General features: G+C 44.4%; 2 protein-coding genes across 2 annotated transcripts; one reads left to right on the forward strand and one right to left on the reverse strand.

The window, feature by feature from the left end:
- Nucleotides 1-302: 302 nt before the first annotated feature.
- On the forward strand, nt 303-13,370 carry DYN1 (dynein heavy chain). The gene has a single exon (XM_018855547.1). It carries the CDS (start codon nt 319-321, stop codon nt 12,883-12,885), a length of 12,567 nt encoding a protein of 4,188 aa, XP_018714110.1. The 5' UTR covers nt 303-318; the 3' UTR covers nt 12,886-13,370.
- On the reverse strand, nt 13,156-17,973 carry METBIDRAFT_76619 (60S ribosomal eL18 domain-containing protein; the record flags this gene model as incomplete). Its single annotated transcript, XM_018858561.1, has 4 exons — nt 13,156-13,573; nt 13,898-13,917; nt 16,916-17,358; nt 17,862-17,973. The coding sequence occupies 4 exons, from the start codon at nt 17,971-17,973 to the stop codon at nt 13,156-13,158; spliced, it is 993 nt and encodes a 330-aa protein (XP_018714111.1).
- Between the last annotated feature and the right edge of the window lie 7 nt (nt 17,974-17,980).

Consider the following 17,980-nt stretch of genomic DNA (forward strand, 5'->3'; position numbering starts at 1 on the left):
CGAATTATTGTCGAACTGGGGCATAGAACTTAGCGAAGCAGCCTCGTCCTTTTCGGACCCACAACATCGTCATTCTTCCTATTTCAACACCACTTCGGAAAGCGGCCAGAATGCAAGAGCAAGTCTTCTATCGTCTAATGTCGTGGAAAGAGACAAAGTCGCGTTGTTCGGAAACGCATATATTCCACCCATGCAAGTGCAAATTAAACATCGCGACAGTCCGGCGCCTCGGGGCAGCACGTGACCAAAACAAAACAAACGCACCTCGCATTGCAACTCCACCAGAAATCGAACCCCGTATCGTTTATACCATTCAACATGTATTTTGACGAAGCAAACCTTCTTGCATTCGTGCAAAAAGCAGTTCAGACCCCAGGCGAGGCACCGCCACTGTGTACCAACTGGTCTGACACAGGCAGGTCACTTGCGGCATCATTCTCCAAGTCTGCCCAGCCCGATGCGTTATATGTTGTTGTACAAGGCGACTCCTTCCTGATAGTATCGGACTTAACCCGCGTGCAGTTTGATTTTGAGCTCTTGATAGTAATGATGAAACAAGGGGGGCCGCTTGCAGAGCACTTGCCGCTATTCACTCAGATCCACGTGATCAACATTCCGGGCGCTTCCAGGTCGCTGTTGCCGACTCAAGATCTATCTTTAACGGCTGACCAGGGCCAAACTGAAGGGGAAATCAGCAAAAGGGATACGCAACGAGACTCGTACGGGCAGATCATGAATCTTGTGTCTTTGGCGATCACGCCTTACTTCGATTTCATTGCCCAGAATGAGGCCACCGACACGTCGTCAGCATCACTCTCAATGGCAAAAAAGAAGTTCAACGAGTTAGTGCTCTCCTTAAGACACCTTCAGTACCGAATCCAAATCCCAGAGCTCCTCGCCGGTATCCCCCATCATATTCACCGGGTACTCTCCAATCCGGAATCAGCACAAGATCCGGCTGTTTTGGCAGACTCGGAACTCTTGAATGATCTCACCAAGATAGTCAACATCTGGATACAGCAGGTTCAGGCTGTAACTAGTATGTCCAAAACCGTGTCCGAGGGCAACTCGTTGCAAGACGAGGTACAATTCTGGGCTGTTCTAGAGGCTACTCTCCGATCTTTACATGAACAAACGCTACAGCAGGAGGTGAGGCATGCCATAGATATCCTCAATGCGGCCAAAAGATTCCAGGTCACCCTTGCCTTCCAAAACAATCTTGGCATTTCCGAACTGTTGGAGGAGACTGGGTCATACAATGAGCTCTTGAAGGATCTTCCGATTTCAGAGCTATCATTTAGGAAGGAAAGTATTGGCGAAGGTCCTAAAAGTCTTGAGCACCTCGATTCAACAATCACCACTTTGTTTGGTCATTTAAAGAGATGGAAGGGCCTGGCTTCCTTAGCATTGACAAGAATGATAGGGTTGGTGGAACTTGTTCTTGATCAAATTGCGCAGCGACTCTCTCAGTTACTAGGCTCAATGGATCTCGTGGGCATGATGTATTCTAAATTTTCAGAAATATGCGCAGACCAGCTCCCTCAGCTATTTCAAACGATAGATAGCAACGCTAAATTCATGGTCAATATCATAAGGGAGCTCATGCGAAAGAGACAGGAGAAGTTTATGGTTATAAAGCTCGATCTGTCTCTTTTATCTTCGATACGAGAAAGGGTGGAGGATCTAAAGTCTTTGAGGATGGGCCATGAAGATCTCCTTCATGCATTGACATGTTTAGAAGGGGCAGATAGCCAAATACCAAATATCACTCTTGCCTATGGCAAGCAGATTGCCTCTTCTAGCCCTTTCGATTTCTCCAAACAAGGCATATCTTTATGGGAGACTACCCAACAGTTGTATATGGATGCCTTTGAAAAGGTTCTGGAAAACATGAGTATCCTCATAAATCGGAATCTTGATCAGAGTGAGTCATTCAGCGAATATATCAGTTTGTTTGACCGGCTTCTAGGCAATTCCAATGGCAATTCCTCAGCTTTCATTCTACTGTTCATTGAAGACAGACACAAGCTCCAAATTCTAGACTTGGCTTCTTCTGATATTGAGGAATTGCTAAAGCTTTCCTTCTTAATGAAAAACGAAATCTCAAAGGACACAAGAATCTTATCGAACTATAACTTGATTTGTTGGGAATTATCATTCATAGCGAAGGCAGATTTTTACCTATTTAACCTTCAAAAATTATTAGGACAGGAATGGACCAGCTACTCAATAGGCTCCAAAATCGAATCAAAAATCGCCTCATACCGACAAAAAGTCGACATTGATCAGCTCTTTAGCGAATGGGTCGATTCTGCAATTGTCTTCTCAAAAAGTCTGCAAACACCAGGCGGTATCCTAAATATAATCGATTCATTGGGAAAAGAACCCTTGAAGTTAGCTGTCAATTCTCATTCCGACGTGGATGTTATAATCGATCAAGAAGGACACCTTCTGAATATTGGTTTTGAAATACCTTCCATGTTGCGGGTGCAGCTTGACCGCCACAAATTTATTCAGCCATTCATGTATTCTTTATTCGAACATGTCAATTTACTCGAAGAGATCTTCTCGGAGATGCATATTGGCACTGAATATGGAAATAAATTTGGCTTTACTATGGAGGATCAAAAACAGGAAATATTTACTCTTCTAGAGTCGGTCTCAACGATATCGTGGTCTCTGATTGCGCTGGAGCTCAATATTCAAATGAATGATGACAAGTTTCTGAAGGCTTTGCAGAACGAAAATACTGGGTTGGTTCAAATAAACCTATTACAAGAAAGTGTTCACAAATTTCATGTCCATTTCAACATCCTCAACAATACTTATGATAGGGTGTACACTCTGCTCATTCCAAAGATATCAACATGCAGTTATGCTACGCAAGAATTGATGAAAGTCATACAAGAAATACAAGAGGAAGTAAACTCTATCATCAGAGGAGAGTTCTGCGACTTGGAATATTTTGTGTGGATCTTGAATGAAGATATTGCAAAGGCTATTCATGAACGGTGCCTAAAGGAACTTGAGTCTTTTAGAAGCATGCTTTCGGGTAGGGCATATTCTGAAGGTGAATCTCACGTGGTGAACTTGAGCAATCATATATTAGTTTTTGACAATGGGTCCTTTCTGGTCAATCCTCCACTCGAAGATTCCAAACTGAGGTGGGTGGAATATGTGAATCAAATTATCAGGCTCACGGAGACTTTGACTTCTATTACCTTGAGCACGGGAGCTCAGCCTTTCGATACAGTGTTTGCTGACTACTCTGCCGATGTAATGCGAGTGATGTCTACGGTAGATGATGTCTACAAAGATGCCTGCGAATACCTACTGAGCTGGCTTTACATCGAACAGCTCTTCTCTCAAGAAGACTGCCTCGATGAGGCCAAATTTCCCCAAGAAATGTCGATTGAAAATTGCTTGAAGACAGCTGAGGAAATTCTCTCTTTGAAGCAAGTTTTTGACAGTCGAAATGGTCATTACAGAATAAATGATTCCATGATGATTTCATTTCGAGAGGTTGAGTCATATGTGTCCCGGCGTTTCTCTACTATTGAGTCCACTATTTTGCAGATTCTTGTTCAACGTCTGCAGCTCACTAGTAGAACGTGCTTTGAGGATCTTAAAGCTGCTCAAAGATCTTTAATCAGGGATATATACTTTGACAAGACTGCACAGTTGGTCTTATCTTCTGTTGGAGAGATATACTCAATTAATTCAAGGCTTTGTACTTGGTCAGATATTATCAAACTCTACGGGCACTGTCAACTGTACCTCTATCACCAAAGCATACTCCCAGCAAGTAACTGGATTCACGTGGAGCAACTCGAAGGTCAACTATTAAATGTGAAAGGTCTTCTTGCTAGAAGGCTCGATGATATATCATCTAACTTTGACTCCTTAGCTTTGAAGTTTCGTTCAGAATGGTCTCGTATCCAGGATTTCGCGAGACTTCTCAGCGAAGAATGGACAGAAAAGAAACCGATTTCTCCTGATTTGGAACCCTCATCCGCCTTAGCGGTGGTTGCCAATTACAAGTCCAGGGCGAAAGGCCTTTCTTCTCAGGTGAAGTCATTGACTGACATCGCAGTTTCCATGGCAATATGTTTGGGAGACAGTATTTCGCTCGCTCATCTTGAAGACGATATTGAGGAACTTAAAGTTGTGTGGTCTGTTATTCAAAACCTTTGGAACGAGTTGAAGAAAGTCAAGACACAAAAATGGGCTGAAGTCCATGTGAGAGGGATAAAACACCAGCTAGAAGCTATTCTTTCTGACTGCAACGATTGTACTGTCGCGGTTCGACAATATTCGGCTTTCAGCTCCTTGCAAAGTTCCATCAAGGAATATCTAAAAAAAATCCCCATCTTGTCAGAGTTGAAAAGTGATGCTATGAAGAATAGGCACTGGGAGCAGATCTTTTCTTTAGTGGGATCGAAGCAGAAAATATCAGACGTTGTGCTTGTTCATAATATCTTGGACATCAATTTTCAAATGCATGAAGGTGTCATTCGCAACGTTTTAGAAAAAGCCAACGGCGAGCAACTTGTGCAAGAAAGCCTAGAAAGCATAAAGAATGAATGGTCTGTTATCACATTTGAGACATTTAGCCACGCTGGGAAGTGTCGATTGATCAAGAATTGGAGTTTCTTGTTTGATCAATGTAATACGAATCTCGGAACACTCACAACCATCAAGCATTCTTTGTTCCATAGCGAATTTGAAAGGGAAAGATATGAGCTCGAAAGTAAATTGACCGATCTCACAAGTTTACTCAACACCTGGATTGAGGTTCAAAGGCAATGGGCATATTTGGATGGAATTTTTGGATCAAACAGCGAGATAAAAGCCTCTCTTCCTCTCGAATCTTCGCGCTTCAGCAATATTACCTTTGAATTCCTCACAATACTCAAGAAGGTATATACCTTCAATCTTGTCATTGATGTTCTATCGATTAAAGATCTTCACAGAGTTATGCAAAAGCTTTCCGACTCTTTGACAAGAACTGTAAAAGGATTGTCCGACTTTCTTGACAAACAAAGAGATCGTTTCCCAAGATTTTTTTTTATTGGAAACGAAGATTTACTAGAGCTCTTAGGTAGTGAGAACGATCCAGTTCAGATAAACAAGCACTTGAAAAGAATGTTTCCTGGTATTTCTTCAATCTCGGTGGATCAGGAATCTTCCAAAATCATGACTATTGCGAGCCCCCAAGGAGAGGTGATTATTCTTGATACTCCTGTGTCTTTAATTAGGCATAGATCTTTAGCTGAATGGTTGAGTGTATTCGAAACAGAAGTCAAGCTCACAGTATCCAGTCACATTTGCGGAGCGGTGAAAGAAGTCGAGAAGGTCTGCTTGAAAGGCAATTCATTGCATGAGGAATCAATCGTAGTTTTGCTCGAAAATCATTCACACCAGTTTCTCATAGTGGCCTTCCAAGTTCTATTCACAAAGATGGCTCAAACTGAAATACTCACGGGGAGTTTTGATGGAATTGTTGAGTTCAACAATTCTTTGATTTTGATCTTATCTTCAATCGCTGCGAGGTCTTCAGAGGCCATGCTTCTAAGCAAAACAAAGTCCCTCATCATCGAAAGTTTACATCACAGAGAAGTCCTTCAGAATTTGCTGCACGCAAACACAACTGAAAGACTATCTATTTGGAATTCAGAACAACTTTTTTATTGTTTACAAGATAAACAAGACCCTCTAGAAAGACTTATAGTCAGACAAGGTCGTTTCAAATTTCCTTATGGATTCGAGTACTTGGGTGTCGTGGAGCGATTAGCCATTACACCTCTTGTCAACAAGTTTTTTCTTTCCATGACTCAGGCCTTAGCTCAAAAACTAGGAGGATCTCCATTCGGCCCAGCCGGCACAGGAAAAACTGAATGTGTGAAAGCATTAGGCCAAAATTTTGGAAGAATGGTTTTGGTTTTCTGCTGCGATGATTCTTTTGATTTTCAGTCCATGGACAAGATTCTTTTAGGTATATGCAAGGTTGGATGTTGGGTCTGTTTTGATGAATTCAATAGACTTGAAACTGAGATACTAAGTTCTCTCTCCACTCAGATTGAGCGCATCGAGACATCGCTTCAAACTTCGAAGAACGTTGTTGTATCTGAGCAGATAGTAACTGTAAACCAGGCCAGTGGAATCTTTGTCACAATGAACCCGGAGTATGTGGGTAGAAATGAATTGCCTGAAAATTTGAAAAAGCTTTTCCGGGGATTTGCCATGAATCGGCCAGATGCGGAGAGAATCGCAGAAGTTATTTTGACATCTCATGGCTTTAGTAACTCTAAAGAGTTATCTGCTCGCTTGATACCGTTTTTCCTGTCACTTCAATCGAGTGTGAGTATTCAATCTCACTATGATTTTGGATTGAGGGCTTTAAAAAGTATCTTGAATAAAGCTGGAGACATCAAGAAGGAGTCAATGCCAAATCCTGATCCTGACTTGCTCTCCGCGGAATTTTCGATGTTGCTGAAATCTTTGATCGAGACAATAGGGCCGAAACTCGTCAAAGCTGACGAGATAATTTTCCAAAACATGATTTTTCAGAAATTCTTCTCCATGGAGAACGTTCTGGAAGATAATTCTCATTTCCTTGAGCAGCTCAAAGACCAGATTTGTTCCGAAGGCTTGCATGCTACAGAAGAATTTGTTCGCAAGGCTCACCAGCTCTTTCAAATTCAAGAATCACACCATGGATTCATGCTAGTGGGTCATTCAGGAAGCGGCAAATCTGCAGTTATGAATCTGGTGCTCAAAACAATGAGCAGAATCACCGGGGAACCATATCAAAAGATAACCATTGACAGCAAAGTATTGACAAAAGACAATCTTTATGGTAAGTTAGACCCAATCACGAGAGATTGGACTGATGGTTTACTCACAAAGGTTATACGGGAAATACTGGCTAATTTGAAAGGAGAGTCAGCACATCGTACATGGATTGTTTTTGATGGCGACATTGACCCCGTGTGGGCAGAAAATCTCAACAGTTTGCTAGATGATAACAAATTATTGACTCTCCCAAATGGCGAAAGGCTTGAGCTACCTTGCAATGTGCGAATAGTTTTTGAGGTTCTGAATCTCGACTATGCCACGCCAGCTACAGTGAGTAGATGTGCAATGATATGGTTTGATACATCACTAGTGAATTTAGGCTCACTCTGGAATTATCGCATACATATGCTCAAACAGTCTTCGGAAGAGGTTGCAGGGCTGGACGATTGGATTCGAATTACTCGGGCTCAGAATTTGGTGAAAGAGGTAGCAGATATTATGACAAATCTTTGCTTGGAACCATTGATAGAATCGGTTTTCGAGTTTGCTTCCAAACTTATACATATTATGGAGACTGATGCACACCGTGTTTTAACTGCTCTTTTTGTTTATCTACAAATTCACATTTCAGAGTTGCTCAAATATCTGGATTCCGATGTCGAGAATTTGGAGAAGTTTGTTTACAAGGCACTTGCGTTGTCCTTTATCTGGGCGTTCTCGGGAGATTGCTCTCTTGAGGACAAAGAAAGATTAAGAGGGCATCTTCAAAGTTTGGCTCCATTTTCAAATTTCGAGATCCCAATGAATGTTTCTCAATGCAAGATCTCATTTCCAGACTTCGAGTGGGAAGATTGGTCTAGTTTTGTTGAACATGTTGATCTCGAGCCCCATCAGGTTTTGGATTCCGGAACCATAGTTCCAACGGTGGATACAGTAATGCATGAATCCTTGATAAATGGAATCATAAACAAGCATTCTCCGCTCATTTTATGCGGCCCACCTGGCTCAGGAAAAACAATGACTTTTCTCAAGGCTCTCAGAAATTCAGCGAACCTTGAGCTAATTTCGTTGAATTTCTCCAAAGATACTACCCCAGAAGCGCTCTTAAGCACTTTGGAGCAGCATTGCGAATATAGAATGACCAACCGCGGTTACGAGCTTAGTCCAAAGGTTGAAGGAAAGTGGGCGGTAGTATTCTGTGATGAGATCAACTTACCAGCTGTTGACAACTTCGGAACACAAAGAGTAATCTCATTCATGAGGCAATTGGTGGAACACTCGGGATTTTGGAGAGCGGCTGACCTTTCTTGGGTTTCATTGAGGAATATACAATTCGTGGGAGCCTGCAACAATCCAAATGATCCAGGACGGAACAAATTAACAGAGCGTTTTATGCGACATGTCACGTTGGTTATGGTTGATTATCCTGGTCCACAGGCCCTCCGGCAAATTTATTCTACTTTCAATGAGGCAACGTTGAAATGTGCACCTAACATAAGATCGTTCTCCGATGCTCTTACGAGTGCGATGATTGAATTCTATGATGCTACAAAGGGATACTTAACCACGGAGAGGCAGAGTCATTACGTATACTCTCCAAGAGAATTGACACGTTGGTGCAGAGGTATTTTGGAAACACTTATGATCGTTACATATTCCGACATCCCGGAACTCATTCGCCTTTGGTATCATGAGGGGTTAAGATTGTTTTATGACAGGCTTGTCACCAACGAAGAAAAGGGCTGGTGCATCGACTTGTTTTGGGCCACAGCAGCAAAAAACTTCCCAGGTTTGAAGTTAGACAATGTTCTCAAAGGGCCAGTTCTATATTCCACGTGGCTTTCAGGTCAATACGAATCTGTATCTGAGGAGGCTCTTGCTACTTTTGTCAGGGAGCGGCTAAGAGTCTTTAGTGAAGAAGAGATGGAGTACAACTTAATCTTGTTCGAAGATATGCTCGACCACGCATTGAGGATTGATAGAGTTTTGAGACAGCATCAGGGTCACATGATTTTGGTTGGGCCAAGTACAAGCGGAAAGACATGTCTCACGAAGTTTGTGACATGGATGAACGGAATGAAGCTTGTACAATTGAAGGTCCACTCGAACTACACTATAACTGAATTTGAGGCTTCCTTGCGTGAGGTTTTAACATGCTGTGCGAAAGGAGAACAAATTTGCTTTTTGATTGATGAGTCCAGTATCTTGGAGGCCTCTTTTATTGAAAGAATGAATTCTCTATTGGCCAATTCAGAAATTCCAGGCTTGTTCGAAGAAGAGGAATTGGAGAACTTGATTAAGTTATGTGCCACAGAGGCTTCAGCCCGTGGGATTTTATTGGATACTGCTGACGAAATTTATGAGTGGTTCACCAGTCAAATCTCCGAGAATCTTCATGTTGCCTTCACAATGAGCGAGCTAAGGAGCGAAAAGGCGCCTCAGATCAATTCTTCTCCTGCCCTTTTTAACAGATGTGTCTTGAGTTGGATGGGTGACTGGTCTGATTTATCCCTTCAAAAAGTTGCAGAATACCTGATCGATAAAATACCATTAGACCAGTCCAATTTCGTGATTCCAACCTCTTTTACGCCATACATGTCTGGTGGAATCTCATCATTTCGGGAGGTTGTGGTTGATTCGATTATATTCATTCATCGCTCCAGTACTCTTATCAACTCGCATGTTGTTCCGAAGCAATTCCTTGACTTCATTGATTGCTTCAATCACTTATTTACAAAGGGACAAGAAGATCTTGAGGAGAGTCAAAGACATACAAACATTGGTCTTGATAAACTACGCGAAACTGTTGTTGAAGTGAGCCAAATGGAAAAAGTTATGTCAGAAAAGAAAATGAAATTGCAGCTCAAGGACGACGAAGCTCGCAAAATGCTTAACAAGATGATTGTGGATCAGAATGAATCTGAAAGGAAGAGAGAGTTTTCCGTTGCAACAAAAGCCGAACTTGAAAAGCAAGAAGCGGAAATTGAGGCCAGACGATCAGTTGTCATGAAAGACCTTGAACTTGCTGAGCCTGCTGTACTTGAGGCTCAAAGAGGCGTACAAAACATCAAGAAACAACATCTCACTGAATTGAGAAGTATGTCTAATCCGCCAGCATCTATAAAAATGGCAATGGAGTCCGTCTGTATCATTCTTGGGTATCAAGCCACGACCTGGAGAGATGTTCAGCTGATAGTCCGTCAAGATAATTTCATCACAAAGATAGTCGCTTTTGATAATGAAGAGCAGTTGCTGTCTGAGTTGAGATCTTACATGGAAGAAGTTTATCTTTCCCGTCCAGACTACAACTTTGAAACAATTCACAGAGCGAGTAAAGCTTGTGGGCCATTGCTTCAGTGGGTGATTGCTCAAATTAGATACTCAGAAATTCTTGAGAAAATTGGCCCGCTCCGAGAGCAAGTGGCAGTATTGGAGAGCTATGCAGTTAAGTCAAAAGCTCAATTGATTGCCATTGCAGACATGATAAGTGAATTGGAACAAAGTATTGAAACCTACAAAAATGAGTACAGTGAGGTCATTAGGGAAACCGAAAAGATAAAGACGGAGATGAGAGATATCGAGCTTAAAGTCAGCAGGAGTATGAAACTCATTGAGAATTTGACAAAAGAAAGAAAAAGATGGTTGGAGAGCACCAAGGGATTTCAAAGAGAAAGAGAGCGTTTGGTTGGAAATTGTATTCTCGGGTCCGCTTTTTTCGTCTATTGCGGTAACCTCAATCAAAATGAACGGCGTGCCTTGCTTGCTTGTTGGAAGAATAAACTTACAGAATCGCTGATCAGGTTTGACAGCTCAATTCCGATTGCATCCTTGTTGGCAACAAGCACAGAGCAAAATGACTGGGCGAAAAGCGGACTACCAGAAGACGATTTGTTTGTTGAGAATTTTGCAATTAAGAACCGGAGCGAGTTTCCTCTAATCATTGATCCGACGGGAGTTATTCTTCCCGTCTTGAAGACCGCCCTTTCAACAGCGCTTATTCTTACCAGCTTCTTGAGTGAGTCTTTCACAAAGACGGTTGAAGATGCCTTGAGGTTTGGTGGAACCGTTTTGGTGCAAAATGCTGAACTTTATAATCCTATTCTTGATTCGGTGTTGCGAAAAGATGTCACTCGTACCGGCGGAAGGAGAGTGGTCCGATTTGGTCAAAAATCTATGATACTTCTGGACCGCTTCAGATTGTTGCTATACACACGAGACTCAAGGGCAGTCATGTCCCCATTTATAAAAGCGAGGACATCTCTTCTAAACTTCACTATCACCAAAAGCAATCTTGAAAACCGTGTCTTGAACGTCTCACTCCAGCATTTCAACCCGGATTTGGATCGCAAAAGAATTGAATTGGGCGCATTGCAAAGCGAATACACGATTCGTCTTCTTTCGCTCCGCAAACAGCTTCTCCACACATTGAATGCAGTTCGTGGAACCTTTCTTGATAATGACGATGTTATTGATTCTTTGGAAGATTTGGAATTGGAGTCTTCGGTCATTGATAAGAAAATGTCGGAAGGCGAGAAGGTAATGCTGTCTGTCAATGAAGTGAGATTATATTTCGAAGGTGTTGCAAGTCATCTGAAAAACATTTTCGAGATTTTGATGGCACTTTCGGAAACCAATCGCTTCTATAATTTCTCATTTTCCGGTTTTATCCACATCTTCAAAGAGGTTCTTTTAGGGATGGATGCTACTTTCGAGCTCGAGAGAATCGTCCAGAAGCTTTATGAGATGATATACAGCATTTTCTCGCCGACTCTTCGTGAGTCCGACAAATTCCTCTTTCGTGTATGTCTTGCGATCTCTTATCACAGTGCCAAATTTGGGTCACACTGCAAGGATACAATTTTGAGGTTGTTGAGTACCCGCGCTGAGCAGGCTGATGGTCTGCTCGTTTCAAGTATCGTCGGTTCTTTTGTTACCGAAGAAGAGAAAGAACACATTGATCAGAAATGGACTGATGTTGCCACCAAATACGAGAACCAACCTGGTTCGCATGAGATTTTTGATCTTGTCAATCAATATCTCGGGTTGAACTGCACGAGAGACAAATATCTGGCCCTCGAAACTTATTGTGCCAGTTTTTTTAACGGTCAACTCTCGACCAAATTGGTGTTGGGAGAATGGATTCTGCAGACCAGCTACCCCCATATATTCTCCTCATCCGAAACATACGATATGACTTTCCAAATCATGGCCTGTGCGAAATCTGCAAATGTGGAACTAAGCAAGGTATCAATGGGTACAAAGGAAGGAATTACTGCGGCAAATAAGGCATTGGATATAGCCATGGATAAAGGAGGATGGGTGTTGGTTCAAAATGTGCAGATGTCGCCCCGTTGGCTTACGCATTTGAAAGCCACGTTGCAGAGCAAACCGACGCATGAGAGTTTCAGGTTGTTCTTGACCTGCTCGTTGGACTCAACCAACATTCCGAATGAGCTCATTGGTATTTCAAGTGTTCGTACCACCGAAGTACAGCCACAGTGGAGAACAATGTTACTTGATACATTCAACTCCTTGGTCACAATTGATACCCTGGTTCCTGAAATGCAGTTGTATTTCCTTTTGAGCTGGTATCACACTACGATCCAGGAAAGACTCAAGTACGTTCCTGTGTCCTTTGATAAGAAGTACGATATTAACGAGTCGGATGTCATTGCTGCCGCGTTTTCAATTCGCCAGATGTTCGCAAGTGTGAAGCCCGGCGGGACAACCGACATCTCGCTTACAGAAATAGCGTTCCGCGTGGGAGAAATTATTTATGGGGGCAAAATTGCAGTTGACAAAGATGCACGTTACTGTGCTGAGCTTGCCAAGGGTCTTTTCCACGAGGATTCGCACAAACCAGGGTTCAACTTGATCAACAACGAGGTTGCAAATAGATCAAACATGCGTCTACTGGTTCCGGACGCCAGCTCAATAGACGAGTATAAGTGTTGGATTGAACAACTTCCTGAGCTGGGTCCGCTCGAATGGCTTGGACTCGAGAGCGAAGTGAGAAAAAAGGCCAAGGACGAGGAGGCTATGCTTGTGGCGGCCCGTGTTTCGGGGTTGTTGCGTGCAGCGGAGTGAGACTGGCGCTGGGAGATTGGGCCAGGCGCAGCATAGTGAAGTATATACCGACACTAAGCCGCAAACTGAATCAGAAATTAGAAGGCCGTGGTCAAGAGACCTCGCACATGTGGCCCGGACTTGAATATACAGCCACTTTATGGGGTGGGACTGCCAAGCCTCCTAGTGACGCGTGCTCTCAACAAATCCACCGGCCTCAAGGGCAGGTCAAATACACGCAAAAGGTCCTTTGATGCTTTTAATTAAGAGTTATACACAAACTGTACGCATTTACTCGTCATCCTCCTCCAAGGTCTGAGCAGCGATACGGTCCAAGTCTCTTTGGCCGTTCTCGGAGATTCTTCTACCGCCCTTTGGAGAGATCTCAAGGACACCAATCTTCTCCAAAGCCTGGACAACTCTTCTGTTGACAGAGCCGGAAGCGTCGGCGTGCTTTTGTGGTCTGAAACCTCTGTTGATGGCACCACCGTACAACTTGTTCAACTTACCGACACCAACATTCTTTCTCATGTAGACGTGTCTGGCAGCAGAAGCAGCTCTCTTGTAGAACCAAGTCTCGGATTCTTGTGGAGGCAACTCGTTACCGGCAGAGGTCTTGACAAGCTCAACGTAACCTGGAACCTCCAACTTACCTTGACGTTGCAAGAACTGAGCGTAAGCGTTGATAAAGTCTTGAGCTGGAACGTCTCTGTGATTGTTAGTACGGGAATTCCTGGATGTGGGTCTGCTGGCTTGAATATGCGGTCTCTCTGGCTGATCTACAATGATTTGGGGAAAAGAGACAAGTCCATTGGCGGCCCGTGTTGAGCTTCGTGAAGCCGATGGATGTTTCCATGGGAGGCCATGCCCTGGATATTGGTGGTCTCCAAATTACAGATGAAAATGGCACGAGCGATAATTCTGGGCAGGGAAGGAGAATTAGCGATAAATTCGCAAGGGACTAGTTCATGTCGTGGTTCAGAAGGCAGCGCAGAGAGCTCCATTAATGAGCAGAGAATATGTGGGCACATACTTGACGGTAACACCTGGCATCTTGTAGTTGTATTATGGAGAGTATGAGCACGACGTAAAATTTTCTTTCAAGATTCTGATAGAGCGCGAGAATTTTCGTGCCCTGCATGAGGCGCGGAGCACAGAGCAGTCACGCGGATCATGTGACCCGGCGCGCCTCATCGGAGTCCTGGAAAACAGTAGGACAATGCGCGGACACCAGGTCTCGAAGTCCAGGGCTGTGGCGGTGTGCAGGAGTACGGAAATTAATAGAGCACGGAAATTAGCTGGAATGGAAATTAGCTGGTATGGAAATTAGCTGGTATGGAAATTGGCTGGGAATGGAAGATGAGACAGGCGGGTGAGGAAGTTTGCGGATGGCACTTTCGACTGTCTGCAAGATATCATGTGTTAGTTCTCGATTTATCATATGTGACAAATTGTCCATAGTAGATCTAGTAGATGAAACGACTTCGAGTCTGACAATAGGCATTACCAAAACAGACATGCTAGGGCCTATGAAATTTTCAGATGCACAGTTCTGATGGTTCAGGATGACGACAAAGGGCCGAATTGATTTTTGTGTGTGCCACGAGCTTAATGCAATCTGGACTTGGGCTTTGGATATCCACTCATAACTATTACACGTAGTAGCATGGCGATTATGGACTAACCACAGAGTGATTACATTGAGGGTATGAAGTAAAGGCAGAGGAAAAGAATAACTGGGTAAGGAATTGAAAGAAAGAAATGATAGAAAGATCCGTGCAGACGGAATTGTTGGGCGTGATTCGAGATTAAAGGAGGAGTTTTCAGTAGGTTGCGTCCGTACGTCGTGCGTAGCTCCAGTCGATTGGTTTCCGCATGCAGGGTCCAAAATGGCTGCGAGCACGAATGCAATTCGGTGCCTGATCACTGCACAGATGGTATGAATAAGTTCTTGTGTCTCGCCAATGACAAAGACTTGCGTAGTGTGACCCGTGTGCTTGTCTCAGTTTATGCCATGAAGCCTACGTTCGTTGCTTCGTAATGCTGCGAAATTCATGTATCATCCGCCAGTAGCGAACAAACTTGCAATGGATTGCAAAAGTCCCATATCCAATCATCCGTAAATCCAAAGAAAGAGCTTGTGAAGAGAATCGATACACAAGACTGGTGATTGTCGAGCCTATGAAATCCCCCTCCTCACGCTCGCAACCCGTTTATTATCAAGCACGATTTCCAGTGCTCACCCCCAAAGGTTCAGTAGTGCCCTCTCACGAGCACTGTAGTGCTCCAAGTCTCTTAAGGAAGTCTCCACGGACCAAAAATCATGAGCCCCGCAGCTCGACTCCAGCCGAATCATTGGCCAGCTTCCCTCTCTCTCGCAATCTCCGCCGACTTCAAATGTCTCTCTTTGCCGATACCGAGCAGAAGTGACGGGAGGGGGCCTTATCAGACTGGCTGCAACGATCCTGAACTGGGCCTCTTTTTGGTCTCGTGATGAACAGGAAGTTGCCGTGGTCTTGTGCATCTCCCGTTCATAGAACAGACGAACTAGGCTGTCGTCCGCTGTAGACCACGCCTTTTCCAAAGACACGAGTTGCACATCTGTGTAGCTCGTCTGTCGATGCATGCCCAGACTCAAGTACAGAACCAAGTCTCTCGCTACGCCTAAAGCGTGGAGCTGTGCCTGCGCAATTACTTCGCCGTAAACAAAGGCAAACACATTGGCTCCCATGGCCTGGATTAGATTTGCAACTACCTCTCGGGGGCGATAGAGTAGCTTCAGCGTGTTCAACGCATATTCCACTAGCGTGAAGCTAATGCTTGTCCTTCTTGGCTTTTTCCTACGGCTTGCGATGCCGATGCCGGGGTCAAAGTCTAATCTCCCGATGATCTCCAAGTCTACAATGAGACTTCGTAGGTGGGTGGAGCATGCCAACATGTGCATCAACCGATACCCACTTTCCATTGGAGACTCTATTGTCTGGTTGAACTGAGGCCCGGTGCGGCCACACGCCTTCTTGTACAATCTGAATGAGAGAGCGTGGATGGTGCCTCGAAGAAGAAGACCCAAAAATGAGATCACGGCAGCATAGCGTAGAGCCTGCGAGTCGGAAAAGAAAAGATTAACCTCTGTGAAGTGATGTCCTGTGAACTCCCTCTCAAGCGCACGGAAAGACATGTCCGTGTCACAGAACTCTAGGTCACATAGAAGATCCAAGCGGGAGCAATTTCGCGCTATCTCAAGAAGATCCGGGGACGAGACCAACGTTTCCACATTTATTGCTAGTGTGTCGAGGGCTAATCCCGGGGGCAACTTCACATGGTGCACATGGCCCAACGGCTCTGCAAGCACATGTAGATGCCTGATGTGGGGGAACATATGCAAGTCGCCTTGCTCCATAGACAGATTCAGAATCTCCAACCGAGTCACGTATTCTGCCATGCTTCTAAAGCCGTCTTCAACCGGCCCATTTGTCAATTGATGACTGCCAGAAATAGCACTAAGGAACTCCTGTCTGTACTGTCCTGGGTTGCTCCAACCATCCATACGGCGGGGGTGCGCCAAGATGGCATCGAGCTCGCTTGTTCTTACTAAGCTAATAAACAGAAATATGTAATTCCCCAAAAGCCTGCGGAATGCCGAGCAAGTAGAGGATAGATTGAGTAAACCATGGAAGGCCAGCCGCAACGCTGCCCGAGCCGAGCAATACCCAGATGCTTCGTCTCGCCATCCTTTGGGAATATAGAAAAAGACGACGAGGTGAAAAACCTCGTCTGGTAACGCGGCAAGAGACATGCTGTCCCTCTTGAATAAGACGCCTGGGCAGATCCGGACGATTATAGAAGAATCCGTGTATAGTAAGAGCATGCGCGAGACGCGCAGCAAAGATTGCGCTGGCCAGGCCAATCAGCCTACGATTACAGGAAGGTCGCTACGAACAGAACATTGAAAAAACTGACCCGTTACGTAATTTCGGACAGTACAAATGATATTAGAATGAATCCGTGGATTGATGATATAAGAGAAATGCAAGCTAAGCCGGACTTAGACCTTGAAACCTCTGGAGTTTCTCTTACCTCTGGCTCTCTCGAACTTTCTGCCCTTGGAGATGACCTTAGGAGCCTTACCCTTGTGAGGACCGAAGCCGAAGTGTCTGACGGCTTGTCTGGCGTTTCTTGGGCCTCTGACAAGGACAGTGTTTTGGCCCTTTGGAGCTCTCAAAGCCAATTGGTCCAAAGTGATGGCCTCACCACCAGCCTTGACGATTCTAGCCTTGGCACCGGCGGTGAATCTCAAAGCGGCAACGGTGACCTTTGGAACCTCCAACAATCTGAGGTCATCGGTGACAGTGCCAACGACAACAACAGTCTTCTCAGCGGCACCCTTTTGGGACACAACAGAGTTGATCTTGGTAAGAGACACAGGAGGTCTGTTGACCTTAGACAAGAACAAAGACTTCAAAACGACCTTGTTGAATGGGGCATCAGTACGACCTGTAGAGTTAGTACAAATCCGGTTTTCTGCTCGAAAAAATCGCACATCAGATGCACTCGCAGAAACTTTGCAACGAGCCACACGCAAACAGAAGCACGGGGTGCTGTTTAGTCTGGTGTCCTGAATAGCAAGAGCTCCGAATCACCGGGATGTTCTTGTCTACTCAACAGTTGCTCGTCCAGCTTTCGAGATAATCTCGCTGGAAACCTGCAAATGGGAGAAGCAAATCGCTTCTCCGGATATAAGTTAGTTCCGAGACACTTGTGCCTCCGATTGTGGGCCTGGGGAGCCCTTCACAACAAGCTGGCCCAGTGTTCGTATAAACAAAGAAAAGATCAGCTGTGGAATCCTCAAGATCCCGCAAGATCCAAGGCACAAGTGTCTGAAACGAACTCTTATCCACGCCGCGAGAATTCCACTGGTGGAATTTTGTGTTAAAATGAGACATCAATGATGAGATGACGTTCCTCTGAGCTTGGGATTTAGACTTCAAAATACATACGAGCCAAGTAGGTGTACAACTTGACCAACAAGTTCAAGTAGACGTTGTCGGACTTTGGAGCGGTTCTGTGAGACACTCTGACGTGCTGCTTCTTGGTGTGATCTTTACCCATGACGACT

This window comes from Metschnikowia bicuspidata, assembly GCF_001664035.1.
Source record: "Metschnikowia bicuspidata var. bicuspidata NRRL YB-4993 chromosome Unknown METBIscaffold_1, whole genome shotgun sequence".
In the NCBI taxonomy this organism is placed as follows: domain Eukaryota; kingdom Fungi; phylum Ascomycota; class Pichiomycetes; order Serinales; family Metschnikowiaceae; genus Metschnikowia; species Metschnikowia bicuspidata.